This window comes from Octopus bimaculoides, chromosome 11 (genome assembly GCF_046866305.1).
Source record: "Octopus bimaculoides isolate indiv1 chromosome 11, ASM4686630v1, whole genome shotgun sequence".
In the NCBI taxonomy this organism is placed as follows: domain Eukaryota; kingdom Metazoa; phylum Mollusca; class Cephalopoda; order Octopoda; family Octopodidae; genus Octopus; species Octopus bimaculoides.
Genome location: NC_142938.1, coordinates 2999882 through 3023694, shown reverse-complemented (window position 1 = coordinate 3023694; position 23813 = coordinate 2999882). Strand labels below are relative to the sequence as shown.

The following is a 23813-nucleotide window of genomic DNA, read 5'->3' as shown; positions in this document are numbered from 1 at the left end:
TATCTGGACAAACTGTAAAGTGAACTTACCTCAACTGAACAATGTCCGGCAATGACGCCATCTACAGGGCTTTCTGAAAATGGGTCAAATGTCCGGTCTGGCCTCCTCATGAAGTCAGGTTTCAGCAGGTATCTAAAGAAAGCAGGAGCCATCAGAGGAGAAGAGGAAGACACAAGAAAAAAAAAAAAAATGTTAAATATCAACATTATTTTTGCTCTTCTTTTTCTTTCTTAATATCATGTGTGTGTGTGTGTGTGTGTATGTGTGTGTGTGTGTGTGTGTGTGAATAAGAGAAACTTTTCTTTTAAACATTCAAATTACGACAACATTCAAGTTTGATCATTTTCATTCTGCATCTTTCATATTTCATTATTAGCTCCGTATAAGACAATGTTTCTTCTAAATCCATTTAAAACTTTTAGCACAATCTCATAAAGGTTTCATGGAAATGTAAAAAATCCTCAATAAAAATGATCAAACTTGAATATAGCAGTGTTTTTAATAAAACACATTTTAGCATGGATAAAAAAAGGACATTAAAATGAACCAGCACATGTAAACACACACACAAACAGACACTTCAATGTAAACAATAAGCACAAGCAAGAAAACTATGTAACAGAGAGAACAATAAACAATTTAGCCTTCATCAGCTGCCTAGCTAGGGATTCTGATAGTTTTAGTGTCTGGAGATAGGACTGTTATATTAATGGTATTACGAAGCCACTGAATATAATTGTTAGGTAATTAGAAAGATGAAACACAAAAATGAGTTAATCACATATTTCGTTTTTGTAAGTGGTTTGCAAGATTCTTTATGTGAATTCGTGTGTCGAAGCATATTTTATGAACTAGGTATTATTTAGCATTAATAATATATATATATATATAATTACAATTATATATATATATATATATATATATATATATATATATATATATATATATATATATATATACATATATATATATATATATGTATGTATATACAATACCATAGACTTTAAGAATTTAAGACTAAGGTAAATTATAATTAAAATGATAAGAATTATCAAAACTATCAGCTTACCCACAGTTTCCATTGTATTCAAATTTTCCCTGATTAAGCTGCATAGCAAGGTCTGGAGTTTGGAAATTCAACGCCACCATTTGGCAACCTGCATTCCAGAAGATCTGTGAAAAATAAACAGGAAGTTGTACTCTAAATAACTGCTATTGAAACTGGGTAGATAAATGGATGGGTGGTTTGGCAGGAAGTGAAGATGTCTAGGATGAGGGCCTGAATAAGGAAGAGGATAGGTGGGGGAAGTTGATGGCTGGCTACAAGATGGCTGTTTATGGAATTGATCAGATAATTACATAACCAGAAAGATTAAAGGATAAGTGCATAAATAGCTGGGTTGTTGATGGCTAAATTGGTGAGTCCAAGGTATGACTTTAAACCACTCCCTGAAGTGGGGGCCATGGTTTGTGAGTTCTGGGGCTTTGAAGAGTGTGGAGCCACCTCTTAGCCACACTTGATCCAGAGCAGTAGCACCTGTCAGGGTCCCAGCTATCGGTTAATTAACATATCATGGAATTAACTCCTGAAGAAGGTCACTCACAGACAACCCAAAGGACCCTGGGTAGAAGAGGTCATTTGGCTCTTTAACTGCTCATCTAAGAGAAGATAGCTGCATACAAATCCTGCATGCTGATAACCAATGGACTTGTTGTACCAAACTAATACATGATTGAAGGACGAGAGAGTGGGACTGGCTCTGCACATATCAGACCCACTCGAATAATGTTCATTGTGCAGGTTGTTCAGCCAACCAAAACACAGAACACGACAAAACGCTGAACTAGGAACACTGTGCAGCTGTGTCTTGAGGAACTTTCATCTTCAAAAGTGGTGAAAGAGTCCAGTCAGGTAAATAACCAAGTAGTTGGGTAACTGGTCGAGGGAGATGTGAGTTAGTGGTCAGATATGCCTAGCAAGATGGGTAGGTTTACAAGTGTTCATTGCCATTGCAGCTTCCCTGAACTGGAGGGAATCATGCCATTAATATTTCTAAGTTAACATTTGTGGGAAAGATATGAACAAGGAAGGGATTCCAAAGGGATGACATTCTAAGGAAGGAATGATTAGTGCAGGCCCTTGGGAATGTTGGACACAGCAGAGGTAATGGGCGGAGGAGAGATGAGTAAAGCGTGAATACCGGAATGGGAGTGGCATGAGCCCAACCAGTTTCAAGGAGCAGAGGCCATCTCAGTAGTGGCAGAAAGAGAAGATACAGTATGCCTAAGTGTGAGCCAGAAGCTGGAATGTGTCAGGGAGTGACATTATGGCAACCAGACACGTGGAACTTTTCTGCAGTCGATGATGTTTGTGCAGCTGTTGAGCAATAATCCATTGAGGATTACATCTGAGTTTTATAGTCTATCAATAATCATTATGAGCTGAAGTGTCCTCTAGCTCTGACAAGAAGCATTAGTTTTTGGGAGGCAATCCTAGCTTTGTTAAAGACGTGCTTTCACCGGAAGAGATCCTCAACGCTACTGATACCCAATATTTAATGCAATTGTGATGGCTCTAGTTAGGTGTTACTCATGATTAAAAGTGTGTGTGTGTTGGGATGATGTTTTCTTCTTATGAGTAGCACTTGTGCTTTTTGTTATATATTTTTGAATTATTAATGTGGAATTAAGATTGCATTACTTAAGGGTTTACAGAGGCAAGCATTACATCTGATCTTTGGACACTTCATGGAAATATTTAGATTTCATGACATGTATTGAGCACTCTTTCCTTTTGTTTGTTTACCCTTCCCCCACTGTCTCTGTCTCACACACATACACACACACACACAAACCAAACAACAAAACAAATGAGTGAAAAAATAACACAAACTTACCTGTGGCATATAATTACTGGAATCGACTCTTCCACCTCTTGGGTAAATACGACTCATTTGGCGCTTATTATAACTGGGGAACGTGTTAAGGAAAATGGCAGCATATTGTGGGGTGGGGGAAAATCTTTTATTGAAAAGGGCAGAGCATTAAAAGAACAAAATTATTATTATTATTATTATTATGGTTAAACACATGATAAAAAGACCCCCACTGCAACAACATTTTGGAATTGGTCCCCATCCATCAGCCATATAGCAACAAAAAACTCTTCTTCTTCTTTATTATTATTATTAATATCATTATTATTATTAAAGTGGTGAGTGTGTTGAATCATTAGCATGCCTAACAAAATATATATATATACGTATATATATATATATATATATATATATATATATATATATATATATATATATATGTATATATATGTATATATATATATATATATATATATATATATATGTATATATATATATATATATATATATATATATATGTATATATATATATGTATATATATATATGTATATATATATATGTATATATATATATATATATATATATATATATATATATATATATATATATATATATATATATGTATATATATATATATATATATATATATATGTATATATATATATATATATATATATATATATATATATATATATATATATATATATATATATATATATATATATATATATATATATATGTATATATATATATATATATATATATATATATATATATATATATATATATATATATATATATATATATATGTATATATATATATATATATATATATATATATGTATATATATATATATATATATGTATATATATATATATATATATGTATATATATATATATATATATATATATATATGTATATATATATATATATATATATATATATATATATATATGTATATATATATATATATATATATATATATATATATATATATATATATATATATATATATATATATATGTATATATATATATATATATATATATATATATATATATATATATATATATATATATATATATATATGTATAGTTATATGAATTTACACACACACATATTATCTCCCTTTATGCTCTTTCTCGCTCTCTCACTATGTGTGTGTGTGTGTGCACGTGCACACATTTATATACACACACACACATAAATATATAGTCACACATTCACATCCATTCATATTCTTCTCTAGTTTATTTCCCTCTTTTGAGAACAGTAATCTTGTAAGTTATAAATCTCCGGTGAGCCAATCACTGGTCCATTATATTTCTGAAGGGAGACTTAAAGAAGCCTGATACTACAGGATATATTTCTTGGAAAGCATCAGTTTATCCATTTTTTACATCAACAATGATCTATGCATTTTGGTGCCATTTATTTGGCATTGCTGAGTCAATGGTGACTTACTTGACATCAGATTGTATTGCTGCACCTCCCCCCCCTCTCTCTCTGTTTGCCTCCAGTGCCAAAAAGTACTATGGCTCAAATAGGTTCAATCTCCAGTCAGCTATGCCAAATTGTTAGCATCCCAAACAGCCACAGTTAATCACCTCATTCAGATATTCAGTTAACATCATCTTACACACATTTCATTAACAAGGAATAATAATTAGTCATACATTATATAAATTATATCATCCAGTTACATTGTCCACTGATAGCAACACTGTCACCAATCCAGTGTATTCATAATGGATATGAACCATGTATTTCTGAAATGCTTTATGAAGGAAGAAATGCAATACCAAGACCTCCATTCCTAAACTGAAGTTGTCAAATCGTCAGAGATTCGTAATTCTCATTCTTAATTTTACAAATTAAAAATGAGAATTATGAATCTCTGAAGATTTGACAATGCAATTGGATCATATAATTTACATTATAAATAACTAATTATCATTGTTTGTTAATGATGGTGAAACTAAATATTTTATGAGCAAACTATCTCCTTTATGGCTTTCTATGATGTACTTTATGACATATCCAACTGTGGATTCTAGTCAAATAATATATGGACTATAACACTGGTGCTTTTCATAATTTCCTCATTTCCCTTCAGACATACAGGAAAACACGTGGAGTTATTTGGTTAGTTGGTATGTAATTTGAATTTAAATTGGTCTGTGTGTGTGACAGAGTGTAGGTGCAGGTGTGGCTGTTTGGTAAATAGCTTGCTTCCCAACCACATGGTTCCAGGTTCAGTCCCACAGTGTGGCACCTTGGGTAAGTGTCTTCCACTATATATATATATATATATATATATATATATATATATATATATATATGTGTGTGTGTGTGTGTGTGTGTTTGGGTATGTGTGTTTGTTCCCCCAACATCACTTGACAACTGTTGGGGGGACAAACACTGACACACAAACATATATATATATATATATATATACGATGGGTTTCTTTCAGTTTCTGTCTCCCAAATCCACTCACAAGGCTTTCGTCGTTGCCCAAGGTGCCATGTAGTAGAGCTGAACCCAGAACCATGTGGTTGGGAAGCAAGCTAATTACCACACAGCCACACCTGTGCCTATATATGTATATATATATATCAACACACATGTATACACATCAAATAAAGGATTATCATGCTTGTTTGAAGGATGGGCAAAAGGTATTGGTTAACTAATAACAAAAACACATTGGTATCACTGTAAAATACAATTCACAATAAACATCAGCAAAATGAGTTAATAAATAAGCACAAAAATAAATTAAAATTAAAATAACAAAAATCACAAAAAAAACCCTCTAACAAAAATACAAGAATATTAAAATAAAATAAAATAAAACAATTCATAAGCAAATAACTGATTATACAACAAATATTAATTAATATAATTACAATATCACTACTTTTACAGGACAATGTTTACACGGAAACAACAGAAACAGTGGTACTGGTGGTGGTGGTGGTGGTGGTGGTGGTGGTGGTGGTAAAGTTATATAGTTTCATTTGAATTCAAATATTCCCCCCTCTCTTCTCCCTCTCTGTCTTGTACATGCATGCATCGATATGCACGTGAACTAACAAGGGCACCCCCACCCGTACATAGTTGCTCAACCTGCATGAAATAACAATCAAGTCTTCCTCAAACCACATCCTGCCTATTTTATAGAGAGAAGCACACATCAGCTAATGTAATCCTCAACTTACTATATCATCATCATCATCATCATCATCATCATCATCATAATTCGATATCTGTTTTCCATTCTGTCACTGGCTGGTTGGTTCAACAGGATGCAATGTCCCTAAGGACTGTATTGTAATCCAGTGTCAGTTTTGGCAAGGTTTCTATGCCTGGATGCCTTTCCTAATGCCAACCACTTTACAGAGTGTTCAAGGTGCATTTTACATGGCACCAGCACCAGTGCATTTTATGTGGCACCAGCTCCAGTGGGGTTACCATGTAGCAAGAACTTTTAGCTGTAAACTCACAATATGAACACTCTTATCAATTAATCCACAAATAAGATGTTCGCAACAATATGGAATAGATTTGGAGGTATTGATCTCTGAATTAAACCAATCACTTTCTAACACATTAACTTTGGTCCCTTGATCAAAGGGACATCTGATCATGCTCTGAAGATGGCAACAAGTGTGGTCAAAAGTTTAGCTTATCTTTGATCCATTATTTTCCTTCTTCTCTTAACATATAACAACTCCTTTCCAAACCTGGGCAGGTGTAGTGCTAGAAAATACATGTGACTCCACATTAATTGCCCTAGGATCACAGTTGGAGGCACTTGTCTCAAGAACTATGTCTGTGATTGAACCTGGAACCATGTGGTTGCAAAGCAAACGTCTTAACCACACAGCCATGTGCACATCTGGGAGTCTAGAAAAGTAAAAAGGGATGGTCATGGGTAGAATTCCTTAAATGTTATCTTTGGTCCGTAACCTTTCAGCATTCAGATTACCCAGTTAAATATAATCCTTATTTATCTACATTGTTTTGAACTAATCATGGATTATCTTGTAGCTTCAAGATTTCGATGATGCGATTGCACACTTTTAGGATGACATTGTAGGTTAGGTATGAGAGGTTGAATCTGGTCAGTATTAGCATAAAACAAAAAAGGGTTTGGGCCAGTTACGACTGGTTTAATTGTTAAAGGGTTAAGAATATGATTCAAAGCTGCACCCACTACTCCACACACACAATTAACACTATGCATCTATTTAACTTTGGTATTATCATCCTTGTCCCCTCACCACTCCCCCACCAGATATAGACACACAGACAAATGGACAGAAGGATGGATGGAGGGATGGACGGACAGAGCACAATACAACAAGGATACTCAACAAAATCCAAGCAGCTGTGTTTGATGAGACTCAGTCCTGCGTTCTCGTTGAACGAAGACATGTTGTAATGAAGTCTTCTAGCTTGCAAATAAAACCAAAAGAAAAAAGAAGAAAAGAAAAAAACGACACCAAAAAGAAGTGAAAATAAATAAAAACACAACAAAAACAAATGAAAACAACAACGATTCATGCAACAACAACAACAATGACATTAATAATTAGCAACAACATCAATGGTAGGAGTAGTGAGAAAAAAAAACACAAACGTGAGAGAAAGATGCAGAGAGATGAGAGAGAGAGAGAGAGAGAGGGGGAATGTATATGTGCGTAGAGGGATTGCTTCTATAAACGGTCAAATGTCTCTTCAAGTACAGACAGTGTCCAGGCACACACACACACACACACACACACGTGTATAATAATAAAATGCAATATTATATTCTCACATGAACAGCTTCATCTATCAGTTTCATACCAAGAGTTGAGATAATCCCAACAACCATCAGAAAAGGCTGTAAGGAATGGTATGATGCAAGCGCTTTTCCTTCTGGAAGTCTGAATGTGTCACATTCATTCAGCTGTTTTTATATCTGTTGTAAAACCCAGAATGAAATTGTCCAGTTCGGAACTGAGGGAGAAAAACATTTTAGTTCACCGGAGTTACATCCCTTGGATTGAGATCTGGAAAAAAGCCCATCATAGTATGCTGGATACTTACTTGTAGGGTGGGGTTGGACCAAGTAAGAGAAGAGTTGTGTAGTCACGTGGAGTGAGTAGAGATGGGAGATGGTTGCAGAGGTTTAATTTTAAAATTGTGTTGAGTCAAATATGTGTTTATGTATGTATATATACCACAAATGGATGTAGCAAGTCCTATATTTACTCCTCAGATTTTAGATGGGGGGAAAAAACTGATATGTTGCCAACCAGTATGCTAAGACAAACCTGCACTCATGTGGACAGGATTAGAAAATTTCACTCTTATGATTAAGATAGGTGCCTGGGTGAAAAGAGTTCTTTAGTATGATCCTCTTCTCAGCCAAGCAGAACCTGCAACTCCAACTACCATTAAAGTGAGGTTTATATTTTTCCACTATCCTCTGTCTCTGTGTATGTGCGCGTCTGTATATATGTGTGTGTGTGTGTGTGTGTGTGTGTGTGTGTGTATACATGCACAGATGTGTATGAGTGTGTATGCATATTAATTGTAGTATATGGTATGTTTGTAAAATCAAATTTAAAACATTACATTTAAATTAATATCAAGAGAAAACAAGTTAGATAAATATTAAAATTCACAAAATATTTTCAGTTGTTAAAAGAAATTCAACAAAAACAATAACAACAACATCAGTAACAATGATAATGAATATCTTTTGTTGTTGTTTTTTTTTAACTAGACATAATGCTAATTACCTGTAACTATTGACTGCATTACCTTTAATTATTTACTGGCTCTGGAGGAGATGGAAGTTAAAGGTTGACAATTTAGTTAGAAATCAGACCATTGTTTTAATGGATTAATTAATTAATCAATCAATTAATTAATTAATTAATTGACTTGAAACAGCCTCTAATCTTCTAGAGCAAGACCTGTTCTCGGTAGAAAGGTGAATGAAATCTAAAATGTCCTTTGTCAGTCCATCGAATCCTGTTTCAATTCCGTAGTATTTCTGGACCTGTGGAACAGTTTGCTACTGGGAAGATGGCTGTTTTGGGGTGTGGAAGTTGTGGCAATAGAGAGAGAGAAAAAGAGAGGTAGGCAGGTAGGTAGGTAATTAGGTAGGTAGGTAGATAAATTTATAAATAGGTTGGTAGGCCACTAAGTACCCAGATAGGTAGGTGGGATCCTTACTGTAAAATTGGTGCCCTGTTCCGACAAGGAGCTGCAATGACAATGGGGTTGAAGGAAAACAGTTACGGATAACTGGCTTCAAATACTGATGTGGGGTGGTTAACAATTATGATGACCTCTCAGTCCAGTACTTTGTCTGGCACTGATTTCACTGATCTTGCTGGACAATGAAAGACAAACTGAATCAACTACAAAGAGAAGTGACCAATACTGAATAAAATGCTGCAAGCAATTTTTGGCTGCACTGGGTTTTTTCCATTACATGTGAACACACACACACACACACACACACACACACACACATCTACAGGTTTATCAAAGGCCCTCTGCACAGTTTCTGCCCGTGCTATTTTGCTCACAGGGTATAGGTTGACCCAACCTACATGAAGTCATGCAGGTCCACGCCTATTGCTGAATCATATCAATGCAATGACGTGTTTAATATATGAAACACTCAGCAATTACCAACTGATACTAATGCACAGAAACGATTGTAGTGATTTGGATCAAAGCCTATTCATTCCATCTTCTTGTATTATAAACTTATATATATATATATATATACTTTTTTTATCATCAAAGCTGCAAAACATCTCAAAAACTGTTACTCAGAGTTTCATGTTCCTGTTCGTCAGGCAGTTGTGATCAAGATTCTTGATCACAACTGCCTGACGAATGCGGACATAAAACTCTGAGTAGCAGTTTTTGTGATGTTTTTGCAGCTTTAATAATAAAAACAAAACATATTACTCTACCTGTGGCATTTGAGTACTATTTTCTTTTCCACCTTGTTTCACATTTTTGTGATTACTCATATACATATATATATATATATATATATATATATATATATATATATATATATATCAAAATACACATACATCTAAGACCTGTGCTGCTTTGTGACTCTAGATATTAATACCTGGCACAATTATATTTACCTTTCAATAAACAGTAAGTGTTGCGTTCTCTCTGCAGCTTGAAAAACAGATGCAAAGAATCCCTGATGAGGCTTTAATGAAAAATGAAACTCGTTAGTTCAACCTGCTTTATGAACTGCTGTAAAGCTTTGTGTTTGAACCAAGGGGGACCACCTATTAAAAGTGCACACACACACATACACACATGCACACACAGACACACACACACATAATACCTAGATATACAATATATAAAGAAAAATGGGGGAAAAGCGAGTGGCGGTAGGGCAGGCCAGGGTAGCAAAATCAACAGATTGACATTTGTTTGCAGGGTTCCAAATGCTCGATCATTTTGAGTTCCCATTCCCATCAGGGCTCAACAGCAGGTAGAATTGGGAGTTTTTCTTTTTTTCTTTTCTCCTCTTTTTTTTTTTTTGGTTTAAGTTTAGAACGAACAAGGATACTTGACAAATTCTATAGCCTGAGTTTTTAAATAGCCTAAACCTGCGTTCTCGTTGAACGACGACATGTGGTAATGGATGTTCCGCTCTGGAAGTATAAAGACATGCAAACTGACATAGAAAGTAGCAATTGATAGAGGTAGGGGTGAGAGGGGTTGTGCATCAGGTGAGTATAATCGAGGTGGTGGTGGTGGTGGTGGTGGTGGTTAGGCTGGTGGTGATGCTGGTGCTGGTGATAGTGATGATGGTGGTGGTGATTGTTAGGATGGTGATGGCAGTAGTTGTGGTGGTGGTGGTAATGGTGGAGGTGATAGTGGTGTTAGTGTTAGGGAGGGTGGTGATGGTGGTTGTGATGATGGTGTTGGCAGAGGCTGATGGCAGTAATGGTTTGGTATGATAATGATAATTAACAATGGTGACTAAGATGATGATGATGATGCTGGTGTTGTGTTGCAAGTGATAGAGTTTGTGAGGTGGTGTTGGTTGTGAAGGAGGTGGTGGTGGAAGACAGGGGTGGTTTGGTGGGTGGGTGGCGGTGTTCTTGATTTTAAACTCTATATTGTTTTATTTAGAAAGGAAAAAATCAAGGAAAATTGTGCTGAGAGAAGAAAGAAGAGGCCATGGGATTAGGGTGATGATGAAGGTGGAGAGAAGAAGAGAGGGATTAGAAAATACAGAGAGAGAGAGAGACAGACAGACAGAGAGACAGAGAGATAGATAGGTCAATCGAAATACATAAGCTGTTATATCTATCATTGCAACAAATGTGCATTATAAGATGTAATAAATTAAAATTAGAAATAATGGGAAAAGAAATCAAGAAAAATATATAAGAAGTCATTAAGTTATCATTATTATTATTATTATTATTATTATTAATATTATTATTATTATTATATATACTTGGCCTCGTGGCTAATAAAGGAAGGATTATTATTATTATTATTATTATTATTATTATTAAGGTGGTGAGCTGGCAGAATCGTTAGCATGCTGGACAAAATGCTTAGTAAAGGGAGTGGGGGCAAGTCGATTACATCATCCCCAGTACTTGATTAATACTTTACTTTATTGGCCCAGAAAGAATGAAAGACAAAGTTGACCTCAGCAGGGTTTGAACTCAGAATGTAAAGAGCCAGAGGAAATGCTACAAAGCATTTTATTCAACATGTTAACAATTCAGCCAGCTCAGGAAAGGGAAAAGGAAAAGAAAGAGTGAGGTGGAAAACAAGAGTGAGAGTAACAATGAGAGGAGGGAGGAGAAGGAAGAGGAGAAGGAAACATGAAAGGAAGTTGAAGATGAAGTACCTTCCGCTATTTCAAACGACTGGAACTTGACGGGTTGAGCATAGTTGACCATAGCAGAGAGATAAGGGTGGATGTTGGTTGTGGCACCCGTGTATTGGTAGTTTGACATAAGGGCAGCAACTTCGTCAGCAGTTAGGGCACCCTGAAATACAACAGACAATTTGAATTTTAGGAAAGACATCAAAGACATAGGATTTAATGGCAATAGTGAAAAGAAAGTAAGGTTATAATTGTGTTAGTGTGGTCAGTGTGAGCTGGATGGAGGGAAATGGTAATTCCCAAAGTGTGTACATGCGGAGATGGACAGATGTGTATTTAGGAATATCAGCTAATATTTATGACTAAACAATGCATGGCTAGGTATTGAAAATACAATGATATCCAATTGGCAACTGATGATGGGAAAATATGTTTGATATGTTTGTTATCTGTGATCCTTTTATATCATGTGTTTCTCCTGTTCTAAGATATTCTTCATTATCAGTAGAAAGGATTATTATTATTATTATTATTATCGTTATTATTGCTTTGCGTTTGCTTTAATTTTTATCGCAAGTCTTAACCAGAAATGTCAAGAGGCAACAAAATTTTGCATCCAAAGATGCAAACAGGTGAGGTGTCATGCAATTGAAAAAAAAAACACAATAACAAAAATAACCCTGGTGTCTGTGTATAATAAAACAATTCTTATTACAAAAATTATAAAACAAAATAATAAAACAGATCAGATTGTATTTATATGAAGAGAAATTTACATAAAACGTATAAGATATCTGTTAGTATGATTTCATTAATTTTAGTATAGGATTATTTTATTATTTGATATTGTTTGTTATTTCATTGAGATTAATTCTACATCTGTGTATATGCCTCATGACATCATACTATGGCATAACATACCATATCGTATAGATATGATATGGAAATAGACATTAGACAGACTCAGATGAGTCAACACCAATACATTTCACAAGACATATTACGTATACTGTAAAACGTATCCAGAAAGTTTACTGCAAGCATTTTTGCTGCGGGAAAATTCGCCTCAAGATTTTTAGCCGTAGGAAAGTTCACCACATAGGAAATTTTGCCATAACACAAAAGACGAATTGCTCTCCTTGGTGGATAATTGTTTCAGCTAATTAGGAGGGGTAAAGCGATTTCTGAACTCATTTAAAATTTCCACAAACATTTTTGCTACACCAAAAAAATTTTGTTGAATGAATAAAGAAATTTTAAATGAGTTAAGAAACTGCTTTACCAATTCTAATTGGCTGAAACAATTATATACCACGGTGAACAATTCATCTTTTGTCTTGTGGCAAAATTTCCTATGCGGTGAACTTTTCCATGGCCCAAAATCCTGAGGGAATTTTCCTGCAGCAAAAATGTTTGTGGAAAACTTTCCTAGAACCGTTGTAAATAAATACAGGGGTGGACAAAAGAAGGTATACAGTTGCTTAATATGAATGAAACATTTTTTCTATTCTCTGTTTCTTTTTTATGATAAGAATTCTACGATCCTATGTTCTTTTTAACTAATTCTTTCTATAATAAAACAATTATTCCTAATTTCAGACATTCATTATATGGGTGGAAGTTTGTCCATCAAAGAATGAAAGTGGTTTGTCAAGCAGTGCTGGAACATGGAGAAATGGTTTGACAGGAATGGACTGAAGAATTTCAAAGACCAGCTCCACCAACATTCATAATTTACAGAATATGTGACAAATTTAAGCAGACTGGATCCGTCTGCAATGCACAGAGAAGTGTTTGAGTGATCAGTGTTTCCATTGCAAAAAATGAAATGCTAGTTGATTAAGCATTTACTCAAAATCCCCAGAAATTTAAAAAAAAAGGGCTTCCAATGAGTCAAGCATCTTCCACAAATCCCTTAATCGACTTATGAACTGCTTAGGTTAAAAAATAAAATAGAGAAATGCAAAGAACATTCCACTCACATTAAGCGTTTGCCTACTTTTGCCCACCATTCAAACACCCAACAAGAAAATAAAACACATACAATGTGATATCAACTACAGTACATCAACAACAACAACATTATTATTATTATTATTATCACTGATAATAATAATAATAATAATAATAATAATAATAATAATAATAATAATAAAGAAGCGCCAGCAACATATACATAAAAAAACATTCAGACTAGAACAGAACAGAACAATAAACGGAAAGAATGACCAATAGGCAACACAAAGCTGTCAAAAGACAATAAAGCTGACCTGGAGCAGAGAGGGGCATGTCATTGATGAAGGTCATGGTTGGTAACAATAAGACTTTAGCAAAGTTAGTTGACTGATTGATAAACTGGATGATTAATCAAACAACCAATTAGTTAATTTATTAAACAATTATTAAAAAAAAGAAGTGAAATGGAATCAGTACATGTGTTTGTTAATGGCTTAATGACCCTCCCAAGATACAACTGTATATATATATATGTGCATATGTATATAAAACATGAGGGAATAGGGATTCAGATCCGGGCAGATATCTTTGTATATAATCCAGATCTGGCTAACCACATCAAATGACGGGGAACATACCGAATTGTAAAAGATAACCAATTAAGCAGTGCTTAACTCAATAAGGGAACAACTAAATGCACATAAATGCTACATCAAAGGACATTAGGATACTTATCCAGTAGAAACACATGTTGGATTGGAATTTATTAAGAATAATACTGTGATGAATAATCTTATTCTAATTCTCCATTCTTCCTTATGATGTTTTGTATGTGTGTATGTATATATCATCATCATCATCATCATCGTTTAACGTCCGCTTTCCATGCTAGCATGGGTTGGACGACTTGACTGAGGACTGGTGAAACCAGATGGCAACACCAGGCTCCAATCTAAATTTGGCAGAGTTTCTACAGCTGGATGCCCTTCCTAACGCCAACCACTCAGAGAGTGTAGTAGGTGCTTTTACGTGTCACCTGCACGAAGGCCAGTCAGGCGATACTGGCAACGGCCACGCTCGAAATGGTGTCTTTTATGTGCCACCCGCACAAGCCAATCCAGGGGCACTGGCAACAATCTCGCTCGAAAATCCTACGGAAGCCAGTCGGGCGGTACTGGCAACGGCCACGCTCAAAATGGTGCATCTTATGTGCCACCCGCACAAGAGCCAGTCCAGGGGTACTGGCAATGATCTTACTTGGCTTGCTGGATCTTCTCACACACAGCACATTTCCAAAGGTCTCGGTCAGTAGTCATTGCCTCGGTGAGGCCCAATGTACGAAGGTCTTGCCTCACCACCTCAGCCCAGGTCTTCCTGGGCCTACCTCTTCCACGGGTTCCCTCAACTGTTAGGGTGTGGCACTTTTTCACACAGCTATCCTCATCCATTCTCACCACATGTCCATACCAGCGCAATCGTCTCTCTTGCACACCACAACTGATGCTTCTAATGTTCAGCTTTTCTCTCAAGATACTTACACTCTGACAGGTATTCACATTGACATTACACATCCAACGGAGCATACTGGCTTCATTCCTTGCGAGCTTGCGTATGTCCTCAGCAGTTACAGCCCATGTTTCACTGCCATGTAGCATGGCTGTTCGTACACATGTGTCATACAGTCTGCCTTTTACTCTGAGTGAGAGTCCCTTTGTCGCCAGCAGGGGTAAGAGCTCTCTAAACTTTGCCCAGGCTATTCTTATTCTAGCAGCTACACTTTCAGCGCACCCACCCCCACTACTAACTTGGTCGCCCAGATAGCGGAAGCTATCGATTACCTCTAGTTTTTCACCCTGGAATGAGATAGAAGTTGTTTCCTGTTTGTTTACAGTCTTTATTGCACCTGAACATCTGCCACAAACAAAAACTAACTTGCTAGTTAACCTGCCTTTGATGTTGCTGCACCTCTTATGTGTCCATAGCTTGCACCGGGTACATCTTATAGAGTTACTACCTACTCCTTTTCTACATACTGAGCAGGGCCATCTACCTGAAGGGGTTTGTGTTTTATCTACCTTCCTACTTATTAGGATTTTGGTTTTAGCTAGGTTGACTCTAAGGCCCTTCAATTCTAGACCTTGCTTCCACACCTGAAACTTCTCTAGTTCTGATAGTGACTCCGCAATTAATATATATATATATATACAGACACACACATACATACTTACATACACACACATATTCTCTCTCAGAATAAGGGATAGTGTGGATTCTCATACAGAATACACACTGAGCCACATAAATGCACATCTGTACACACACACACACAACACACCCACACACACACACATACATGTATCAACACACACACATGCAGCAACAGCATGCAGAAAAATACACTCATACATACATACACACTTTTTCTTTCTTTCTCTTGTCCCCACCCTCTCTCATAAACATCCCCATTCACATCCACACACCAATATAAATATTGAACCTGCAAGCTAGAAGACAAACAGACAGACCTGAAGAAGGACTGGAGTAGACAGCACACATCACTGATGAAGTGACAGGTAAAAGTGATGAAAGGACTTTGACAAACATAGCTCATTGATTGATTAACTGAATCATTAATTAAACAATCAGTTAATTGGTTAACCAATTGACAAATAAGAAATAAAGAAATGAAATATAACCAGTGTGTGTGCATGTGTTTATTATTGGCATAATGACCCCCACCCCCAAGATAAAACAAAATATATTTCAACACACAAGTTCACATCAAGAATCTTCCAAACCAAATGCAAAAATGAAATAGATAAACTAATTATTTGAATGATCTGATATTATTGGATATTTCTCGTATTTGTGGAATATTAATTACTGGTATTTAAGCAATACGTTTATGGATGGTTAATGAGTTGGATGTGGTGCTGATAAAATAGCAATAACACCCGAAATCTGCATATACACCCATTACCTATTTTTCTATCTTCAATCGCATTGTTTACACAGACATATTTGTATATGAAATGTCATAACATTCAGCACTGGCTCAAATTCTTAACGAAGGTCTGTAGAGATAACTTTGGAAAGTCATTTGTGGAATAATACATCTTTGTGGATGAATACATTTAAACTTTCAAAGATAACACAAATACTTGAATTCCAGTGTGTTATGGAAATGATTTATCATTGGTCTTGTCTTTCTGGTCTCGGCAATAACCAAAACCTTTGGTATTATGTTGTGCTGGGAAGGTGGGGGGAGCTGGCAGAAATGTTAGCACACTGGGCGAAATGCTTAGCAGTATTTTGTCTTTCTTTATGTTCTGAGTTCAAATTCTGCCAAGGTCAAATTTGCCTTTCATCCTTTCGGGGTTGATAAATTAAGTACCCGTTGCATACTAGGGTCGATCTAATTGACTGACCCCTCCCCACAAATTTTGAGCTTTGTGCCTAGAGTAGTAAAGATTATGCCGTTCTTGAGAAGAAGACCCATCAAGCTGAGCAAAATCACAACAGTTGTGGCAGATACTGGTGTGACACAAATTGGCACCCATGCCGGTGGCATATAAATGCACCCTGGTGTCAGGCAAATGGCACCCGTGGAAAATGGAACCTGGTGTCAGGCAAATGGCAAATAGCACGTAAACACTCCCACTACACTCTCGGAGTGGTTGGCATTAGGAAGGGCATCCAGCTGTAGAAACTTTGCCAAATTTGATTGGAGTCTGGTGCAGCCTTCCAGCACGCCAGCCCAGTCAAAACGTCCAGCCCATGCTGGAGCCTCGTGGAGCTTTAGGTGTTTTCGCTCAATAAACACTCACAACAGCTGGTCTGAGAATCGAAACTGAGATCCTACGATCGCGAGTCTGCTGCCCTAACCACTGGGCCATTGCACCTCCCCATGGCTAAGTACGACTGTCACAACACTCATCTCTAAAGACCTTTGAAAGGAATTGCTCTTATTAGTCATAGCATGCAGATATTTGATCATGAAATGTCAACTGATTGATTATTTATCGGGCATAAGTGTACGGCACAATTAAATATTTAACATATCATATTGTTATGATTCTACTTAACAGGTTGTTAAGAGTGGGGAGTGGAAGGGACAGGGTGGTGGTGGTGATGTTTAATGAAGCACGCATACACTACACACACATATAGATATATTTTTATTTCTCTCTCTCTCTCTCTCTCTCTCTCTCTCTCTCTCTCTCTCTATATATATATATATATATATATATATATATATATATATATATATATATATATATATATATATATATATATACATACACACACACACACACATACATACACATATGCATACATATATATACATATACATACATACATACAAACAAATATATGTTTATGTGTGTGTCTGTCAGTGTGTGCACCACATTGTTATTAGATATGAAGACTGGACTGTATTGATGTAATGTGTTGAAATAAGTATAAGCAGCGATGAGGGTTTTGTATACTTTTTTTTTTTTTGTATCTACTTATAGTTTGAAGGTCAAGAAATACTAAAACAACAAAACAAACAAAAGTCTAATGCATACTATATTCAATCACTAAAAACATGACAAGTGCTGCAACTTTATTATTACCTCTGCCTTAGCAAAGGCGGCGGTATTGTTTTCAGTTGTATTTGTTTGTCCGTGGACAAGATATCTCAAGAACCGTTGGATGGATACGGATGAAACTTTCAGGAATGTTTGGCCTCATGACTGGCACAAACTGATTAGATTTGGGGATCGATCTGATATAGGACAAAGATACTGGATTATTTTTCCTTTTTATTTTTAGTTAATCTTTGAGAGCAATCAGGTTAATTTGTAGTATTCTCGTTTGTGAGAGCAGTCGAGTTTATTTCAGATATTCTCATTTTAAAAATCACTTCTGGCTAATTGTTGAGACGATGATCATTAACATTACTACATACAAGGGCCTTTAATGCTTGATAGCGCCCTCAAACATGCAAACATACACACCATCTCCCCTCTGTACATACATACATACACACACACACACACACACATCATCATCATTTAACTTCGCTTTCCATCCTGGCATGGGTTAGATAGTTTGACTGGAACTGGTTCCAGTCTGATTTGGCATGGTTTCTATGGCTGTATGCCCTTCCTAATGCCAAACACTCCAAGAGTGTAATGGATGCTTTTAATAACGTGTGTATATTGATATATACATGTCATTATATGAGTATTTTTTTATAAATATTATATATACATGGATGCATGCTTCTTCATCATCATCATAACGTCCACTTTTCCATGCTTGCATGGGTCACACAGAATTTGTTGAAGCAGATTTTCTACACATCCATGCAGTGGGATTGAACCTGAAACCACTGAGTTGGGAAGCAGGCTTCTTTATCCATACAACTACACCCATATCTTATGTATATTTGCACACACACACACACACACACACACACACACACACACACATGAACACACACACACACACAGATATAATTTTTGGATACTGAAACTTATACAAGTTATCGTCTGAAGTGTCTTTCCTCTAATCTACACACAATTATGAAATGTTAAATAAACATACGGTGGAAATTTTTTGAATAATGCAAGTTCCGATTGTATAAAATGGACCAAAAAGATGTGATATGTAGATTGTTAGATGTGAAAGAGGAAGGAGAACGTACCATCACTTAGAGGTGGGACGATGGGGTTACGTGAAATTATGTAGATATGTTTGTTGAATATAAGGAAAAAAATATGAAAAAATATGAGTATATGTGTGAGAATATAAAAATATATATATATATAAATATTACATGCGAGTTAAAGAATCTAATTGTGCAAGAAAAATAACTCAAAATTTTGAGATGTTTCTGCAACACATAAATCTCCAAAAACTGGAGTCAATAACAGAGATATCAAGATCCATATTGTTCTAAAATTTGTAATAATTTCAAAGCTCATCTATTTAATGGTGTACACTTGAAAAGTGGGAACTGTGATGTATGTTACAACAACTTGCGTCTCAGATTTTAATGAATGTTTTGAAAATAAAAAAAAGCTGTAATTCATTTCATAAATTTGAAAGAAAGCTGCCCGGTACATTAGGAAGAAGTATATTCAGTGATTGATAATTTGATTTCAAAATACTCACAGCTTCCTTTCTTATAGAAGCTAAATGGGCTTCCAAAGGCTAATTGTGAATTTGTTCATAAGTTTCTTGAATAAATATACAAATATATTCATAGTTTAAATGTATGAAGAAACATTGCCAAAGACTTTATAAATTCAATATTTTTCCATTTATCAATTAATTATAAAGTTTTCAATAGAAACTCAGTTAAGGTAACCTAATAGTGGTGTAAAAAATTTGCAAAATTAGTTATTCATTTTAAACCAACACAACTCTCTAACAATAATAATACATTTTTTCTATTGAATTTCATTGATCCTTCTTAATGGTAACTGACCCTTGAAAGCCTTCATATATTGTTACACCATAATTTATAGTTTTTTACACTACATTTTGCGATAATGAGATACATAAGCTTTTAAGCAGCAGATAAAGGAACTATATGTTTCATATGCTTGTTGCTTGAGAACTTCTATATCTTCTGTACTTGTCTATCTAAGTTATACTTCATTCTTGAAGTGTTGAACTTGTTTAAGGGTTCCTGGTTTCTCATTTTATGATAGTTTAGTTGTATATATTACACCATAGATTTATATTGTGTGATTATCCTTCACAGGGATTCTAATATTGATAAGAGTAATAATTATGTAAGGGTTTTGAGTTTATAGAAGTTTTGTTGCATGTGTGTGTGTGTTAAATACAACACATCTATTGTATGTGTTGATGTCTATACAAATATATTAAATGTGTATGTATAAGCATTGCATATATAAATATATATGCAATATTTCATATGTATATATATATATACATATATAATTAAATATATCTATGAAGAAACAATGAATTTTTTCATTATGAAATTTTTCGTTATTTTTTCATTATGAGGTTTTTTTCACGCTGACTACTTGATAAATTCTTATAAAGAATTTATCCTATATTATATTATATATATATATATATATAAATATACGTACACTATATGCAATAAATGTTTCATTTAAAGACAAATATATTAAACATGAATGCATGTGTGTGTGTGTGTGTGTGTATTTATATATAATTGAGGCAGCAGATACTGAGGCAACAAAGAGTAGCAGCCAAGCATAGCAGACAAGTTCAAAGAAAGCCAAAATACATAATGGAACTAAATAGCAATAATGGCATTGGTGAGGTGGGGGTGGGGTTGTGAAGGCAGACAAGAAAGAGAGAGAGAAAGAGGCTGAAGGAGAATAGGAAACAAAAAGGGAGAGAGAGAGAGAGAGAGAGAGTAAGGGAGAGATTGGAGAGAGATGAATATCAAAGGTATATAGATATGTTTTGGGATTAATAGACACTCAAAGAGAATGGTAAATTATTGATGGTAGTGGTGATGGTGGGGGAAGCAAGCCATTCATTGTAGAGGAATCATCCAGGGAGGTCAACAGTCAGGAAACCGAAGGACGTCATTTGATAAATGAGAAAAATTGACAAGAACTTTTAGGAATGGACAGGCTACCTACAGTCTATTTGGTTTTCTTGTTTAATGTACAAACATTGCCTTTATTACATAATGGTAAAGTTTGGCATGGCGTTAATTATTCCAGTGCTTTAGATACTGAGTTCAGTTCCTCTTGTATGCTTGAGCACATTGGGCAGCAAGGTGATTCCACTGGTTTTCGTTGGAGGTAGGTTTCTCTGCCTCTGGTCACGTGATAATTGACCCATTTTATGCAAATTATGAATGTTCCATGCCATGTACTTCCCAGTCTTTTTCCCTTTTTCCATCTGGTGTCATCTTTTTGAAAGCTGTTCTGGGAGACAATTGACAGATTTACCTATCTGGGTAATAGCATCAGTAACAAAGGCAATGTTTAGACTAACATCAACCATGGAATTGGCAAAGCTGTGACCATATTTCAGAGAATGTGTGTTAGTTAATCCTCCAATACTGTTGGCCTACACACAAAGCTTTGGCTCATAATTCTACCAACAGGTCTTTGAAAGAGCATCATAAAGATTGACAGAAAGTTAGATGTGTACTCCAAATGATAATTTAAGAGGATTCTGAGAATGCACTGGCAAGACCACTCACCAAATGAAGGCATTCTAAAGAGAATCAACATAAGATCACTTAGTGAAATCTTCACAGAATGAAGTGTTTTCAAAGTGTTTGGCAAGAGTTTGGAAGGATTGGTTTAAACCTTTAGTGCTTTAATTACTCTGCCGAATGCTGTTCTTATTTATTCCTATTGCTTTGAATTAATCATACATTATCTTGTAGCTCCAAAATTTTGATAATGTGAATGTATATTTTTAGAATGACGTGGTAGGGTAGGTATGAGAGGCTGGATCTGGTCGGTCTGAACCTAAAACAAGTAGAATATTTGGGCTCTATATGACCAGATTAAATGCTAAAGGGTTAAACTATGTATCTAGTTATTAAGATCATGGTGATAAAGGGTTTGGAAGTTCTGCCAAGTGAACTATACTGTGCTTTAAGCATGAAAAGTGTAGGTTATTTGGAGTGGGATATTTTATAGCCGTTTTAAGGTTTACATCATTCGTTAAGAATTCAGTTTGAAATTTTATTTTTGTGTGTGTGGGGGGGGGGGAATGACTGAATAAAGATGTGTACTTTGTAATAATTTTAGAGACCAGAAGGAATGGTTTGCAGACCCCCTCACACCCCACCAAAAGAAAAAAAACTAATGGGTAAGTCTTGATTTTCAAACCTGTTTTGGACTTCATGAAACTTCATAAAGAATGAAAGGCATTGGAGATAAGTGATGTTTTTAAAGGAAGGGAAGACATGGCAAAGGGTAACAGAATAAGAGAGAGAGATAATGGAGGGGTGTAAAGGAAAAGAGAGAGGTAGAGAGAAGGAGGGGTGAGAAAACAGAAGAGAGATAAAGAAGAAAGAAAAAAGAGAGATAAGGAAGAAGAAAGAAAAAAGAGAGATAAGGAAGAAGAAAGAAAAAAAGAGAGCTGGGAGATGTATCCTTACTCCTGAAAATTCTTAGAAACACAAGGAATGAGGGTTTGAATGAACAAGTAGGAGTCACAATGAAAAACGTCCCCAACTCCCTACCTTGTCCCCTCACCTCTCCATCCCCTCACCACTATATATTGATTCACTCATATATAATATGTATATATATATATAAAAGAAAAAGAAAAAAAAAAGACACAGCGGGTACGCATGGCACGAAGAATTTACAGAAATAGCAGCACATCAGCAGAAACAGATTGGCTCACTTTGTCAAAATCCTGCAGGAAGAGATTTTGATCCAGTACCATAAGGCTCCGCCAGGGGTGGGGGTGGGGGAGAAAGAGGGATAGATAGATAAAGAGAGAGTGAGAGAGAGAGAGAGAAAGGAAAAGAAAAGGGAGAGGTTTGAAAAAAGAAGAAAAAGAGAAGAAAGATATATGTTAACAAAGAAGAGTGTTAAATTGTGTAAAATGTGATTAAAAACATCAACAAAAAAAACTAAAACATAACTGTTTCAAAAATAACTCAAATAATAATTCATAAACATTTTATAAAATTAAAAAAAAAACAAAAACAAAAATGTGAAACAGGTGTCAAAAATTGTTAGGTTTGAAATGGCAAAAAATGTGAATAAAATTAGGAATAATGTGACAAAGTAACAAAGAAGTTAGATGTGAGTGAAACAAAATGTGAAGATTGTTAATAAAGTTATGTGAAACATTGAAGACACATCAATGTGTTTTAGAAATTAATTAAAAAAAAAAGTAATATAAAAAATGCTAAAATACAGAAAAATAAAATGTGAAATTGAGATGAAGAATACGTGAATAATATGCTAAAAATGTGAAAAATATGCTAAAATGTGAAAAATATGCTAAAATGTGAAAAATATGCTTAAAATGTGAAAAATATACAAAAGAAGATGTGGATTATTATACATACATAAAATAGATGTGATTT

At 35.1% G+C, this 23813-nt stretch overlaps 1 protein-coding gene across 6 annotated transcripts in view; it reads right to left on the bottom strand.

The window, feature by feature from the left end:
* LOC106884061 (1-phosphatidylinositol 4,5-bisphosphate phosphodiesterase beta-4) overlaps positions 1-23813 on the bottom strand; it is a 122914-nt gene that overhangs the window by 5837 nt on the left and 93264 nt on the right. For 3 of the 6 annotated variants that reach the window (XM_089359226.1, XM_089359228.1, XM_089359229.1), the window contains 5 exons: positions 11804-11945; positions 7256-7340; positions 2898-2970; positions 1070-1173; positions 30-132 (listed from right to left, as the gene is read on the bottom strand). In XM_089359226.1, the coding sequence (XP_089215352.1) occupies positions 30-132; positions 1070-1173; positions 2898-2970; positions 7256-7340; positions 11804-11945 (507 nt within the window). Of the gene's footprint in view, positions 1-29; positions 133-1069; positions 1174-2897; positions 2971-7255; positions 7341-10498; positions 10584-11803; positions 11946-23119; positions 23132-23813 lie in introns of all 6 variants that reach the window. The other 3 variants (XM_089359225.1, XM_089359230.1, XM_089359224.1) reach the window with 2 other exon arrangements.